At 45.3% G+C, this 15452-nt stretch overlaps 1 protein-coding gene across 5 annotated transcripts in view; it reads left to right on the forward strand.

Annotated features, from left to right (window-relative positions):
- specc1 (sperm antigen with calponin homology and coiled-coil domains 1) overlaps positions 1-15344 on the forward strand; it is a 70950-nt gene extending 55606 nt beyond the window's left edge. For all 5 annotated transcript variants that reach the window (XM_027004298.3, XM_081718841.1, XM_027004299.3 and 2 more), the window contains 3 exons: positions 9855-9971; positions 10939-10998; positions 14134-15344. In XM_027004298.3, coding sequence (XP_026860099.2) covers positions 9855-9971; positions 10939-10998; positions 14134-14223 — 267 coding nt within the window. In that variant the 3' untranslated portion in view covers positions 14224-15344. The remainder of the gene's footprint in view (positions 1-9854; positions 9972-10938; positions 10999-14133) is intronic.
- Positions 15345-15452: the final 108 nt, after the last annotated feature.

Raw genomic sequence — 15452 nt, forward strand, 5'->3', positions numbered from 1 at the left:
TAAGCGCATAGCATCTTAAAATAGAGAGCACGTGCGTGATCAGGTTTCTCCTGTTCTTTACATGCCTTTTCATTTTGGGGAGCCATAGTGCAGCACTGCGTGAAGAAAAATACTACATTGGAATTGTAGTATCATAATACGTGAAGTCATTTTGCATAATACATGTAGCTGTATTTAGTTATTCTGATCCAACAGGTTGTTAACAAGTTTCATCAGATACAATGCAACAGTAATAATAATTGTTGTTATTAATATTAAGTTCCATATAAATTGACATTTTCTCAAACCTAAGGATACTTTGCAATGAAAAAAAAAAATGTTAATATTTATTTATAGGTTTATATGTTATAAATTGTACATTTATTAGTTTATGAGTAAAAAACTAATTTGTATGCTTAATAAAAGTCACCTAACACTAACTCCCATATAAGCCTGCCAGCATTTGTCATACTGAAATGCAGTACGTTCTTAACTGGGAGTTTCAGTACTGAGAATAATTAGGCTGTTGGCTGTTATATGCTGGTGCATATTTGCTCCATGGGGATGGGCGCTAAAGCCTCACTTAAAAGGCAGATTCTCCATGGGCTTCTGCACAACTGAGCTGTGATGACACACAAATCTTCCTTACTGTAGTGTGGGGCCTCGTTTCTGATGTACAGCATGTGAGACAGGGCGACGGCTGGTATTAGACGGTAGCAGTGATGACGATGATGATGATGATGATGGGGCTTTCCTCACGCTACACTTGCACAAGCCAAGCAGAGCGTAATGCAAGCAGATGAAAAGCTCACAGCAGTCGCACGGGCCTCCAGCGTGAGGGCCTGCGGGCATTTAGAGGGTGCACGCAGGAGGGTGGTGAACTGCCACCCAATACGCAAAGATGGACAGAGCACTTGCTCACTCGTGCGTCCTTACTCACACACACGCGCACAAACACGCGCGCGCTCAGGCACTCCTCGCTGACGCTCTCTCGTCAGAGCGAGGTGCGCACACCTCAGCACATCCGTGCAAACAACCAAGTCTTCTCCTCCGTCCTCTCTGGTCTGGGAGGGAAAAGGAGACAGGGAGGAGTGCACGTACAGGGAGGAGTGCACGTACTACAGCGAACGCCTCCCTAATAAGGGGCCCAGATTAAATTCTACATCACTTTGCTGTTCATTTCCTTAGGGATGAAACTCATCAGAGGGTGCTTTATCAATAAACAGTATGAATATTGACTGTGCTGTCTTACACACACACACACACACACACACACACACACACACATACAAACATAGCCTGCACTCTTGCCTGGTTCAAATAAGGTGTGTAGAAGCTGGCTGCTTTATTGTCCTCATCTGTCTTGTTTGGTGTTACTATTGCCAGTGCCTTGCTTTGGGAGAGAGAGAGAGAGAGAGAGAGAGAGACAGGAGTGAGAGAGAGAGAGAGAGAGAGAGAGAGAGACAGGAGAGAGAGAGACAGGAGAGAGAGAGAGAGAGAGAGAGAGAGAGAGAGAGAGAGAGAGAGAGAGAGAGAGAGAGACAGAGAGAGAAAAAGAAGGGGGGGGAGACCCCACACACAGCACTAGTGTTTTTTCAGGCTCACTGTCAGCTGCTTACTGCTGCTGGCCTGTCAGCTGGCCTTTAGTCAAATCATAGGCAGTGTAATAGGAAGCCTCCATGCTGACAAACATACTGCAGCCCACAATATGAAGAAAAGGGGAACTGAGGGCCACATTTGTCCTGAGCTGCAGCACACGCAGGTTAAACCGTGCCTGTGTGCATTTGTACAGAGCTGCAGCACACGCAGGTTAAACCGTGCCTGTGTGCATTTGTACAGAGCTGCAGCACACGCAGGTTAAACCGTGCCTGTGTGCATTTGTACAGAGCTGCAGCACACGCAGGTTAAACCGTGCCTGTCTGCATTTGTACAGAGCTGCAGCACACGCAGGTTAAACCGTGCCTGTCTGCATTTGTACAGAGCTGCAGCACACGCAGGTTAAACCGTGCCTGTGTGCATTTGTACAGAGCTGCAGCACACGCAGGTTAAACCGTGCCTGTCTGCATTTGTCCAGAGCTGCAGCACACGCAGGTTAAACCGTGCCTGTCTGCATTTGTACAGAGCTGCAGCACACGCAGGTTAAACCGTGCCTGTCTGCATTTGTCCAGAGCTGCAGCACACGCAGGTTAAACCGTGCCTGTCTGCTTTTGTACAGAGCTGCAGCACACGCAGGTTAAACCGTGCCTGTCTGCATTTGTACAGAGCTGCAGCACACGCAGGTTAAACCGTGCCTGTCTGCATTTGTCCAGAGCTGCAGCACACGCAGGTTAAACCGTGCCTGTCTGCATTTGTCCAGAGCTGCAGGACATGCAGGTTAAACCGTGCCTGTCTGCATTTGTCCAGAGCTGCAGCACATGCAGGTTAAACCGTGCCTGTCTGCATTTGTCCAGAGCTGCAGCACATGCAGGTTAAACCGTGCCTGTCTGCATTTGTACAGAGCTGCAGCACACGCAGGTTAAACCGTGCCTGTCTGCATTTGTACAGAGCTGCAGCACACGCAGGTTAAACCGTGCCTGTCTGCATTTGTACAGAGCTGCAGCACACGCAGGTTAAACCGTGCCTGTCTGCATTTGTCCAGAGCTGCAGCACACGCAGGTTAAACCGTGCCTGTCTGCATTTGTCCAGAGCTGCAGCACACGCAGGTTAAACCGTGCCTGTCTGCATTTGTCCAGAGCTGCAGCACACGCAGGTTAAACCGTGCCTGTCTGCATTTGTCCAGAGCTGCAGCACACGCAGGTTAAACCGTGCCTGTCTGCATTTGTCCAGAGCTGCAGCACACGCAGGTTAAACCGTGCCTGTCTGCATTTGTCCAGAGCTGCAGCACACGCAGGTTAAACCGTGCCTGTCTGCATTTGTACAGAGCTGCAGCACACGCAGGTTAAACCGTGCCTGTCTGCATTTGTCCAGAGCTGCAGCACACGCAGGTTAAACCGTGCCTGTCTGCATTTGTCCAGAGCTGCAGCACACGCAGGTTAAACCGTGCCTGTCTGCATTTGTCCAGAGCTGCAGCACACGCAGGTTAAACCGTGCCTGTCTGCATTTGTCCAGAGCTGCAGCACACGCAGGTTAAACCGTGCCTGTCTGCATTTGTCCAGAGCTGCAGCACACGCAGGTTAAACCGTGCCTGTGTGCATTTGTCCAGAGCTGCAACGAGCATGCATGAATGCATTTATTTTGTCTATGAATGAGCTGGGGAGCTTGTTTGAGAGGAAGTGTGCAGCTCGTTGGTTCAGCTCTTCAGTGTGAACCCTTTCACAGCAGCCCTGAAGTGATAAAACGTGAAGCAGAGAAGCGTCATAGAAACATCAATTCATAAACTTAATTATGTCTTCAGGAACACTGGCACCTGCCAAGCTAAGTGATCAAAACACCGAATCTTATTATGTTTATATGGAGTTTACACATTATGTGCACGGTAGTGTTATTGACTGCTTAGCAGAACGGATGATCGTGAGGGTGTTTTAATCCTAATTTATTTTTGTTTACATGAGTAGTTCAAGGTCACCTCAAAGGCAAAGTCGTGTTTGAGGGTCAGTGGTGAAGTGTCCGTAGCTTTAATTGGTCAATTGCAAAAGTGTGTGAGTCTGTGTATTGTGTACATTGTGCCTGGGGACCAAATCAGCTGACAGACAGTAAAAAGCGAGACACGACGCCGATGCAGGGATCTGCTGTCTCCACGGTTACCATAAAGCTTACTCCTCTGGGGCCTGAGGCCAGTACATACAGTAATACTAAATAACCACTAAGCCCCTCCCCCTAAATCCACACACATCTCTCTCTCTCTCTCTCTCTCTCTCTCTCTCTCTCTCTCTCACACACACACACACACACACACACACACACACACACACACACACACACACACACACATCCTGACCTTAATACGTCTGGATGTTCTTGACCAGGCCGAACATTAGTAGTGTGTCAGTACATTTGGAAGGCAGACAGCACGTAGCTCACGTTCAAATGTCAGTTTCCTGGAAGGCCATTGATCGTGAGGGGCTCTTAATAATGAAACGCTGGACTGGGTTAAAGTGAATGACGGAGAATTAATGAGAATACAAATAATCACATTTGCAAGGACTTCGTGAGATCCTTTGATAATTACAATATCAATATACTAGTAGTACCTTTCATGTTCTCAGCAATCCTATCCATAACCCAAACAGTGGTCATTTCAGGAAACATAACATTTGGTCACTCACAGAAGCACTATAAGACAAGAAAATGCAGTTTTACTAGCTAATGATTGTTAAATATTTAAATTCTCAGCTTGTGAGGCTTTAGCGAACATGTAAACCAGTAAGATGTGCACAGCCTGTTCCATTTGACAACAAGTGATTCTGTTCGTCCAGTACAGAAAACTTTGCATCCTATCTATATCAGTATTTCCTATCAGTTCAGTGCTGATCTGAATGTCTGAGCCCAGGTTCCAGTCACCGAGGACAACAAATAAAAACAGAATGAGATAAGATGCGGAATGGTTAAAGAATGAAATCTGATTATTCAGAGTTCAAACACTGCTGAGGTCGCCGTCCTTTCTAGTGCAGCCTAGGATTGATCCTGAGATGAAGTTCCCGCTGTATTTTTATACTCTCTTTGATCCAGTTTATTTAGGTCAGTTTCCTTTTTCTTTTTTTCCCGTACTCTTTTACCTTGTGAAAGGCCGAACTACAAAAAGAGCGTCCCGAGCGCTGTTTGTTCAGGATGGAGACAATGAGAAAAGAAAACAGGGGCTGTGAAGGCTGACCATTCAAACAGAGGATTCAGCTGCTCGCCTTTCGCTCTGCCTCTCACACAAATATAAACAGCACTGCTGGGGGTGTTGGGGGTGTTGGGAGTGTTTGGGGGGGGGGGGGGTGCTTGGTGGTCAAGTTGGCCTGCCACAGCCTTCGCTGATATATCAGCCTACCCCGTCGAGCACAGTGCCTCCAGGAGGCAGCGGGGGAGCGAGGCACAGACTAAACTAAAAGCCGTCATAACGTCGCAGAGAGAAAGAGAGGGAGCGGGAAGGAAGGAGAGAGAGAGCGAGGGAGAACAAGAGAAAGACGGAGAGAGAGAGAGAGAGAGAGCACGAGAGGTATAGAGATAGCGGATTCCTCAAAAACATCCCTGGCCCAGAGACCACCCCCTTTTCTGAAGCGTGCATTTAGGCACACAAGCCCCACACTGGGATGTGGACAGGAAGGCTATTCTGGGACACTGGTACCCCAGATGTTTTCCTTTCAGCAGGACGTCACTGTGCCGTGTGCTGTCCACACCACAGGCCAGTCCCTCGAAACCCGCTTGCGTCCATTCCAGCGCCCCATGAGACTTCTGACGTGTGTTTGTGTGCACATGTCATGTGAGTGGCTTCCTCCGCGCCTGCTCAGACGGTGCACTCATAGGTCACTCTCTTCAGAATGTTGCCCTGGCCTCCAGCTCGGGCTGTGTCTTCCGCCCCTGCTCCACTAATGCTCATTCTCTGCCCTCGCCAGCTCTGGTTTATTTGTGCCGGCTCTCTCTCTCTCTCTCTCTCTCTCTCTCTCTCTCTCTCTCTCTCTCTCTCTCTTTGTGTGTGTGTGGCACCTCTCACAAACCTGGTCGACAACGTTGACTCTAATCTTCTCTGGCATTTTCTCTTTGATCAGGGATCTGCTGCCTTTATGGATAGAGCTGAGAGAGAGAGAGAGAGAGACAGAGAGAAACAGAGAGAGAGAGAGGAGAGAGAAGAGGAGAGGAGAGGAGATAGAGCTCATTACAGTTCATGCCAATGAAGCAATCTGAATTTGAATTCTAATTTGTATTTAGTTAAAAATGGGAGATTACAAACCTCTTAAATTCAATGTTCAGGATTTTGTTTTTTATTTGATAAAAGTGACTTTCATCTAAAAAAAAAAAAAAAGGACAAACTTGTTACTATAAAAACATAATTTTCACTCTATAAAGTTTTCAGATTTACTGTAACAGAAAAAAGGTTGGCGAGATGAATATCATATCACCCTTATATAAGGCCCCTGGAATATTTGACTAGTGGGCCACAACTGCAGTACACGCCACTCGAATGCACCACTCTCAGACCATGACTGCACACTGCTTGATGCCAAAACTGATATGCTAAGTTGCCCACAGAAAATGTTGTTTCCATCATCATAAGGCAAAAGGACAGTTTTTTGGAAGGATATCTAGTACCCTAGCAAGAACCAAAGAGAGACAAAACAATCACAAGGAGATTAACATTTCTCACTAGAATTTTGCAGACATGCTTGGAAGTACAGCTCCTTACACAGTGTACGGAGCTCAGCTCTAGTAAGGAGGGTCAGTACTGTGCTCATATGGCACTGAATGAGAGGAGAGTGTAAGCATGAAACACTTGGGTACTGCCCTGGCTTTCTCACATGGGCATGGAGAGGGCGTCTCCCCTGCTTAAACATAGCCCACAGACATGAATGTACGCTTAGTAACGGCTTCCAGAGAATGTTGATGGCTGTGTGTGTGTGTGCGCACGCGCAAACATACAAATGTGTGATGAGCAGTGTGTCTTTATTAGACATGTCACGAAAGTGTTGTGAATGTTTTGGCTTTGCCTGGTAGTGTGCGTTGAAAGATTGCTGCATAAACAGAAACATTGGGGACTTGAAAATGTCTTTCTATTGTAGAAAAATTGTTTTCTATTGTTTTCCCCTTCAGTACATGACTCTTCTTCTTGGTACGTTATTTTCCCAGTTTCAGACCTTTATTGGTATATTAAGCCATACTTGCTGTACTGGTCATACCTCTTGAATATTATACCATTAAGCCTGTTATCATATAAATTTGTATAACATGTCAGTCATGAACAAACTGTATTGCTAAACATGCACTTTAAGTTTAAATAACTGTTTAAATTGTGCGCAAAAAAAACCCCAGAAACTCAGTAACCCACATTTCCCTTCATGAATTTCCTGTGTAGGCACCTGTTGAACATCTCATAATGTTCTTAAAGCGTTGATATCTGACACAAAACCACAAGCTTTGGCAGTAACACTATCTGTGCCTCCTGTTTATGACGGAAATGTTGCCATGCTTTCTACTCTGCTTGCCACTATGCTGCAGTATAGCCCAAAGCGGACTAGATGCTCGGGACAGAGTTTCTCTTTCCCTGTAAGATGTTCTTCATAGTGGACCGGAGTGGCAGATTTCACATAAAAGCCAAAGCAGAGGGCAATCTCACAAAGAGGGAGGCAGAATCCATCGTGTCCTGTACACACCGGTTTACATGCAGGAGTTAATGGCGTCCCCTACTCGGGGGCCTTTCTTTCCTCGTTCTCGCTGGAGTGGGCCAACAGTGACTTCCTGTCGCTGGACTGTGTGTTTGCTTTAGCGAGCCTGGTCTCAGCATGCTGATAGAGGCTGCTGTTGTTTTAACATTCATAACCCTGCTCACGGTCCCCTCCCTCCCATCGCCCCACGTCTGTTACGCTGTGTGGCCAGAACCACCCCCCCCCCCAAGAGGTCACACTGACCAGGATGTAGCTCCGTGCGTCTCTACCTCACTTCTATACCACATACACCCACCCACCCACACACACAATCCTCGACACTTATGTGTACAGACACTACCACACACACATTCCTCATACACATTCCCCCATCTCTAGCCCCCCCAAATGGATGTGTGTGTCTGAAAATGTGTGAGGCACAGAATTGTTCAGAGACCAGTGCAACAGGCATGTGAAGAATGTCGGCCTGCCTGACAGGTCTGTGCAGGTCTTCCTCAGACACAGACAGAGGAAATTTCGATTGCCCTAATCAATAAAACCTTGAGTCAATACGCACCATTCTTCACTGCCTTATCAATTGATTAACTTGGTAGTTATTCTTCACTTAACACTTTGTCCCCTTATGGGTTGAAGGCGTTTGAATTTAATTCTGCTAGCATTTAAAACTTCATTAAGCCTGAATGCTCCATATTATCTCACACTGTTGGCTTAAGGATCAAATCCTGTTATCTAAGTTTTCAGCGTGCATGGTTCTGCTACTTTCATGAAATCCTATCTAGTGAACACATACAACATGATACAAATCACACAGTATAAGCCCAGATAGCATGCAGGTCCCTTAAGAGTGGAGGTGCAGGATTTTTATCCTGTGTCCCCCCGGGGTGGTCGTAAGTGTCCTCTTTCTGTGCTGATGGCCCGTCTGAGAGTGGAGCGTGGGAGTGGGATGCCCATCCAGAGCCCCACAGTGAAGGGTGCTTCACAGCACGTTTACGACGTGTTGGGCCTCTGTGGGTGCAGCACGAGGCCCGGGGAAAGCTGAGCCTGGGAGAACTCAGCTGGCACTTGCCCTGTTCCCAAGCCCAGCCACAGACGAGAGCAACAACTGTTCAGGGAGATACAGGAAGGGACAGGAAGTCTAGCAAAGGATGAGGAAACAGGAGTCTGATGTATCCCATGTGTAGCCATTCGCAGTGGTTGCCCTGTGCTGCGACTAATATCTCTCTCTCTCTTTCTCTCTCTCTCTCTCGCTCTCTGTTTCCTTTTCTCTCTATCGCTGTCTTGTCCTATTCTCTTTAAATGTATGACATCATGCACACACCACACACCTCTGCTTCTATTCTTTCATTCCCTATCCACTTTTCTTGTGTGTGCGTGTTTGTGAGTGTGTGTGACAGAGAGAGAGAGAGAGAGAGAGAACGTGAGAACGTGCCGAGGCGCATGTTCCAGTGCTCACCATCGCCACTCGGTTTCTAATAGTTCTCCAGGTGAAAGGGCTCTCAGGGACCTTTCGTTTGATACATGATGCTGCGAGCTGAATTGTAATGACCCTAAAGAACCATTCACCAGCTGTGATTCACCAGGGATAATGAAGCCATGCATCACACCAGACTTAAATTATCAGGGGGAAAATGTTTTGCATTGTGCTCCACAGGCTAGTGTAATGATACGCTTTTAAACTTGGGTTAAAGGCAAAGAAGTGGCCACAGAAATCCCCACGTGAGCCTCGTGTGATCCACAATAATGCCGAACCGCCCAGTAATTCCATGGTACGCAATGATTAAAACTCTAGCAGTTGCTCCTCTCTAGCTATGCTGTGACAGACCCGTGTACAAGTAGAAAGCAGAAGCTAATTGCACAAACTTGGAGAAATATTCAAATGTGCTGTATATTTGCATGAGCAGCATCTCAGCAACTACGCAGTTCTGAAACTTTCAAGGCACCCTTGTTATTTCACACCACTTCACAGACGTTTGTGAATTATGTATCAATATATCAGAGGAAAGCTAAAATTTAGAATGAAGCTTCAGATGAGATAATTGTTGCGTTTAGCACACAAACACACACACCATTTAATGACGCGTAGGCGTTTAACTATACATCTACCGGGTATTTCTAATAAATATATGTAAGGTAATCACACACCATGTGATTTTATATCTTTAGGGAAGAGAGTCTTACTTGAGGTAATGTAGCCAGGGACTCATAGTATTGACTAGACTGTGTTATTGATTGCAGCCATTTATGGTTTCATAAGCAACTCTTTTAACACTATTAAAGAGACGTTTTTTGCTGTTGTTCTTTTGTTTGTGTCAGAGTGCGGTACACAATGTGATGTGCTTGTCTTTTCAAACATGACACTTCCTAGCACTCAAGTGCCCTGAGGCAACCCTAAAGGGTAACCCTGAAGTACCATGTCAGTGTCAGGCGGCTGTCTGAGTGACGTTAACCTAGACGTTCACCTCACCCAGCTCTGTGTCACACCTTAGTGTGCTTGTATTGCCTATAGTAAACACTCTCTCTCATGCACACACAAAATGTGAACAGAAAGTCACATGATATGTTTTTGCACTACAGAATATCGATGTGACAAACTTCAGCAGCAGTTGGAGTGATGGTTTGGCTTTCTGTGCTCTGCTGCACACCTACCTGCCTGCACACATCCCCTACCAAGAGCTTGTCAGCCAGGACAAGGTATGCCTACCCAACACATCTGCGTGCAAATGTACAGAACCTACATGCATGCACACACATAACCACACCCACATGCATGCACACATGTTCACACATGCACACACACATGCATGCACGCACACATAGGCAAATGCGCATGCATGCACATACCCACACGCACCCACACAAACACAAACACACACACACACCATGCTTTTCTTTAAAGTTATTAATTGGAGCCTTCCCTTTGGCAACCTGTGCTGCTTGCCCAGTCTCGATGCAGTTAATAATCAATCATGGCGTGTAAGATCTCAAAGCCTCCTTTCTCCTGCTTTGTCTCCTGTAATGGGTGACTGGCAGGCTCATCTAGCGAATACACACACACACACACAGATGGTATATGAAGGGAAGAACATACACAATGCACTGTAAACAGAGAGCTGTCCAGCTATCCCTGCACGTGTGCGTGTGGGTGTGGGAGTGTTTGTTTGTTTTCAGCCACAGACAAAAACAAATATACACACATACGCTCACGAATGCCACGGGCTGAGTGAGAGGCCTCTGACGTCAACACATTGTGCTATTGAGAAGCGCGGACGGCAGCGATGGAAGCAGCATCCAGCTGCCTCCCACGGCACCCGGCACCATGCAGCCATTTTACCGCACTGTAATACTCTTATTGTCAAACTTATACTTTCAATCTGACTGTTGATATTTTTACTGCCCGTTTTTATAGAGTGCAGTAAATCTGAGTGACAGCGTGTGTGGCATAGCTGGCTGTAGGTGGTCAGCCATGCCAAACTCTATTAGCCAGAGTGAGATCAGTTGATGTTTATTTTTGGTGTGCAGACGTGTGCTTGTGTGTGGATTGGTGTGTATTGACATCGGTGCGCGCAGGTGTTTATCACTGCCAATTTGTGTATTTGTCGCTCGGCTGGTCTTCCTGTGTGGTAAAAGATCTCTAATCCTCCTGTTTGTTTTTCCGTAGGGCCGCAATCTGACCCTGGCCTTCCAGGCCGCAGAAAGCATCGGCATTAAACCTTCTCTGGTGAGAAAACGCAAGCATTTGCACACAGCTAACATGGACACACACAGCTATGCGTTTTGCATTCACCAGTAACTTCGGAATAAACTGCTGCAGAAAGTTCCTCTAGAAATAAAATGTCAGCGTATTTTAGAGCAGGTTATGTTGATTGGTGTGGCCCTCTTAATCTTCCTCTTACTGTGATTTCATATATAAAGCAGCAAACCTCACACCATGACTTACTACACCTACGAGAGCTGCTGTTCTCACAGTTTAAAGTCTAGCAGTGAAAACCCCAGTGGGGTGGAGTCAGAAGCTCTTGGTAGTGCAGTCCGCCCATTTCTGACAGGGTTATCCTGGAGTTTCTGCGTAGATACAGAAAACTGGCAAGAACATAAAGCAGAGTTGGAGTCATGCCTCCCCACTGACTTTAGTAGTCTGCCTTCTCGCTAGTTTATTCTCAAAACCAAACCAGTGAAGTTATAGGTGGCCTTGGGAATGTTCATCCTTTTGTCAGGGTCTGTATGAGGGACTGAGGGGCCGTTCAGCTGTCACAACTGTCACTTATATTAGAGATTTTTGATATATCAGAGTTAAGAAACAGTGAGTTTGATTTGGCTCTTGTTCTGCTGTTATCAGTCGTGCAGTGCTTTCAGACCCAAAACAAAGAAACTGTGTTTGTGGGTGTCTGGACACTATGTGGTGAATGGGATTTTTGGGAAATGGTGTTGCCTTATGGTAAGATGCTGCAGTTCCAGAAAATAATCTCTGACCTTCCACGCTCGTGAAATGTCCTAACCCCAGGTTCATTTTGCTTTACGGAAATCACTGCCTCTTACGAGCTGTTTGTCCGGCTTTCGCTGTTCTTGACTCTTTTGAGGTCATGTTTGTTCAACCAACAACCACCCCTCCACCCCACACCCGCCCCCCGCCATCCCATGCTTACAGGATTAAAAAGCCACTCCAGATTTCATTTGAAACCCCTCCGGCTACATATAATTCATTTTCTGTCTTCATTTCGAGCCGTCCCACTGGCCGGCTTGAATGCCCTAATTACCAAACATATTATGGCTGTTTGCTAGAACAGATCCTACAGACCTGCAGCGCAGCATCTGACGCACCACCACACTTCACCCTTTTAAGGACAAGTGCAGGCTTTTGCTCGTCAGGCACGTCAGGGTATTTGCATCCTCAGCCTTCTTCCTTGGCCTTCTCAGTCTGTCTCAGTGTTGAACAATGACCCAGGTCAACACGCTGTGTTGCTCTTAGCGCGTTAGGAGATGGGGTTCTGCCATTGAGTTGAGTGGTGTTTAGAGAGCCTTTTACCCAAGACCTCACATTCTCTGTGTACTTTGGTCGTCAACAGAACATTTTTGACTTCAGGAAGGGGGTTTATCGTTGGACCTTGTGTGCATCTTTCCTCAAACAAACTCATGTAAAAGAACTTTAAAAATAAAAAAGCGGTAAGAGGGAAGGATAATGTTAAATAAAATGACGGTAAACCTGCATAAAAAATGAAACTGTGTTTGAATGCTTCTCTACCCACAGCACTGAGTGTTAAATTAGCTGTAAATGTTTCATGAGCCGCAGTGTTTCTGTGCGGACTCCTACAATTGCAGGAGATGTCTGCAGGGCATAGACTAGATTGGACTGGGGGATGTAGTTATTGGTCAGACTAGTGACATGAATGCAGACCAGGTGAAAGATATTCTTGATTTCCTCCTTAAACACAGGCCTGTAATTTTACCAAGACGGGCCTAAGGGGCTCGGAGACCGAGGAGGGCTTCAGCGCTACTGCGCTTTGAACACCCCAGCCGTCAGGTCAAGGGGAGAAAGCCTGCCCCGGTGCTGCTGCAGTGTGCTTTCTCCTGATGAGCCATATTCATAGGTGACGCTAGACTTATTTAACTGCTTTGACTTGCCGGCCTGCTCCAGATCCCAACATAGATAACTTGGTGCACCAAAGGCCATGGAACAGTTAGAGGATCTCTGCTTTCAGTTTTCAGAGCAGGAGTTTAGGTAATGCCTGCTGTGGTTTTCAGATACTCTGACAATCTGATATATTTGGACAGTGCGAAACTTTATTGAAAAAAGCGAATAATCAAATTTATAACTGAAGAGCTGACTTCTCATTTAATTTGCAGCAGACGTGGTCATTATACCCTCCTGCTGAATGCGCTTTTAGCTGCTTAAGCGCAAGGAAGGGTCTTCTATCGGCCTTCTTTTGCAGAAATGAACCTCGGCCTTGATAAGAAAATTACGGTATTGGTTTTTACTTCGATTTATAACCAGTGTGGCTTTATAAACGAGCCCAAGATGGCTAGGTAGGCACTAATGATGCTTTGTCACTACCGCTTTTCAAAATTGCTATCATCATACTGTGCCATAAATGGCAGACTGGTAAAATGAGGGTGGCTTTATGTGTGCATATTATTATAATAAGTGTGATTCAGGTAAGTGAGCGTAGGGTTTTATAAGGCCCGATAAACTGAGGCCACAGGGTGAGTATTAGCATTTTTTCTATTAGGGACTGATTTACTAAAGTCATTAACATGTGCAAAACCAAGAACCTAATCTGTAATTGGACAAATAATCAATGGAGATGATAACTGACAGTGAAAGCCAAACCATGATCAATGACAATCATTGATCCTGTAACTAAGATTGCACGTTGACCATTTCTTAACATGCACTTAGAGAATTTACCTCTGTCACTGTGTGTGTGTGTGTGTGTGTTTGTGTGTTTGTGTGTGTGTGTGTGTGTGTGTGTTCAGCCAAAAGACCACTGCTGGTTGGATATTTTTGGGTGGTGGGCCACTTTGAACTCATCAGTGACACTGGCATGCGTACAAATTCTGACACCACTGCTGTTGGTGATAAACGCCTATCAGCTTGACACCCACAACCATGCCATTACCATCGCAGTGCTAATGTCAGTGGTCCCCTCAGCGATAATATATGTCATGTAGTCTGAATCGGAGCAGAAGGTAGTGTGCCAGACTGTCGGGTGGGTTACAGTACGTAACCGTACCTACAAAAATGAGTGTAGGCACAAGGTAGCTGTTTCTAATTAAGTATCTGGTGAGTGTATATGATTTGCTTTTAACACTCTCTCTCTCTCTCTCTCTCTCTCTCTCTCTCTCTCTCTCTCTCTATTAGGACATTGATGAGCTGATGCACACAGACAGACCAGATTGGCAGAGAGTCATGCAGTATGTTTCTCAGATTTACAAGTATTTTGAGACTTGACCTTTCACTTGAGGAAAAGAACGTGGAAAGGCATGAAGTCACAGAAGCACTTTCTGCCGTGATCAATCCCCTCCCCGACACCAGCTATTACTAAACACGGAAAGCTGTGCCAGGCTTACTCAGTAGACGCATTGCCTTTTCCCAGTATCGCACTGGCAGACCCAGCCAGGGGAATCCTTCTCTTCCTTTTTATACACATTTATTTATACTTTTTTTTTCTTTCTTTATTTTTGCCTGATAGACTGAAATGCAGTTTCCATTCAAGCCACATTTCCTGGACTAGTCATTTCAAAAGTTGCGTGGAGTGGTTGGCATTTCTATTTTTGCCACATCATTCAACCACAGTACAGTTAATGGTGTTTAAGTGCAGTTAGACTGCTACTGTTTACAGAGAATGGAGTGTTATTATTGTTACCAAAAGCATAGAAATATATATAGAGATAGATGTATTTTTTAAATCTCGTGTCAATTCCCAGTTTATTTTGAGATGCTGTATATAAAATATTTCCAGACAGTGAAGATGAGTTTGAATAAGTTCTGTTCTAATTTACTACAATTAATTTTAAGTTTTGCAATATTTTCTGAAAAGTCACAAAATACATTTATTGGTTGAACAAGAAAGATCCTATATTATCCTATTATTGCAGCTGTTTTACAGACCATTATGATAGCAGGTGTTGTGTATGTTTGAATTAATATGCTGTCTCTTCAAAGTAGCTAACACGTACTTTAAGGCAATAGCACTGCATTAAAAAGGTCACTGCCCGTGTCATTCAATAGGCTACAGCTGCTAAGTATATCAGCCAAATCAGCCACCTTAAAAACTAATACTAAATACTGGACGTCTTAGGACGAAATATTTTATAAATACTTGTTTATAGAAAAATACGGTCTCTGTATCAAACAGAAATGTCTTGTGAGTTAAATAGTCTCAAGCTACAGCTTTGTTCCTTGTATCTCATAAGAATAAGAAGTTTTATTTATTGATTTTCTGTAAGGCTCCAGTGCTGCGTTTGTGTAATCTCTAGTTCAGAACCGTGCAGGTTTGCTTTGTGAACTGAATCTATGGACAGACCCGTTGTTGTTCGTAATAAAGTCTTCCAGAGGATGAAACCAAGAAAGTTTGTCATGGTCGATTAATCAGGGCAACAAAGCATTCAAATGTGATGACACGTCGATTTAAATACGGCGTAGGTCCCGGGCACGAGTCTTGCCATTGCTGTTAAACG

Source organism: Electrophorus electricus, chromosome 8, assembly GCF_041902795.1.
Source record: "Electrophorus electricus isolate QZ-2024a chromosome 8, ASM4190279v1, whole genome shotgun sequence".
Taxonomy (NCBI): domain Eukaryota; kingdom Metazoa; phylum Chordata; class Actinopteri; order Gymnotiformes; family Gymnotidae; genus Electrophorus; species Electrophorus electricus.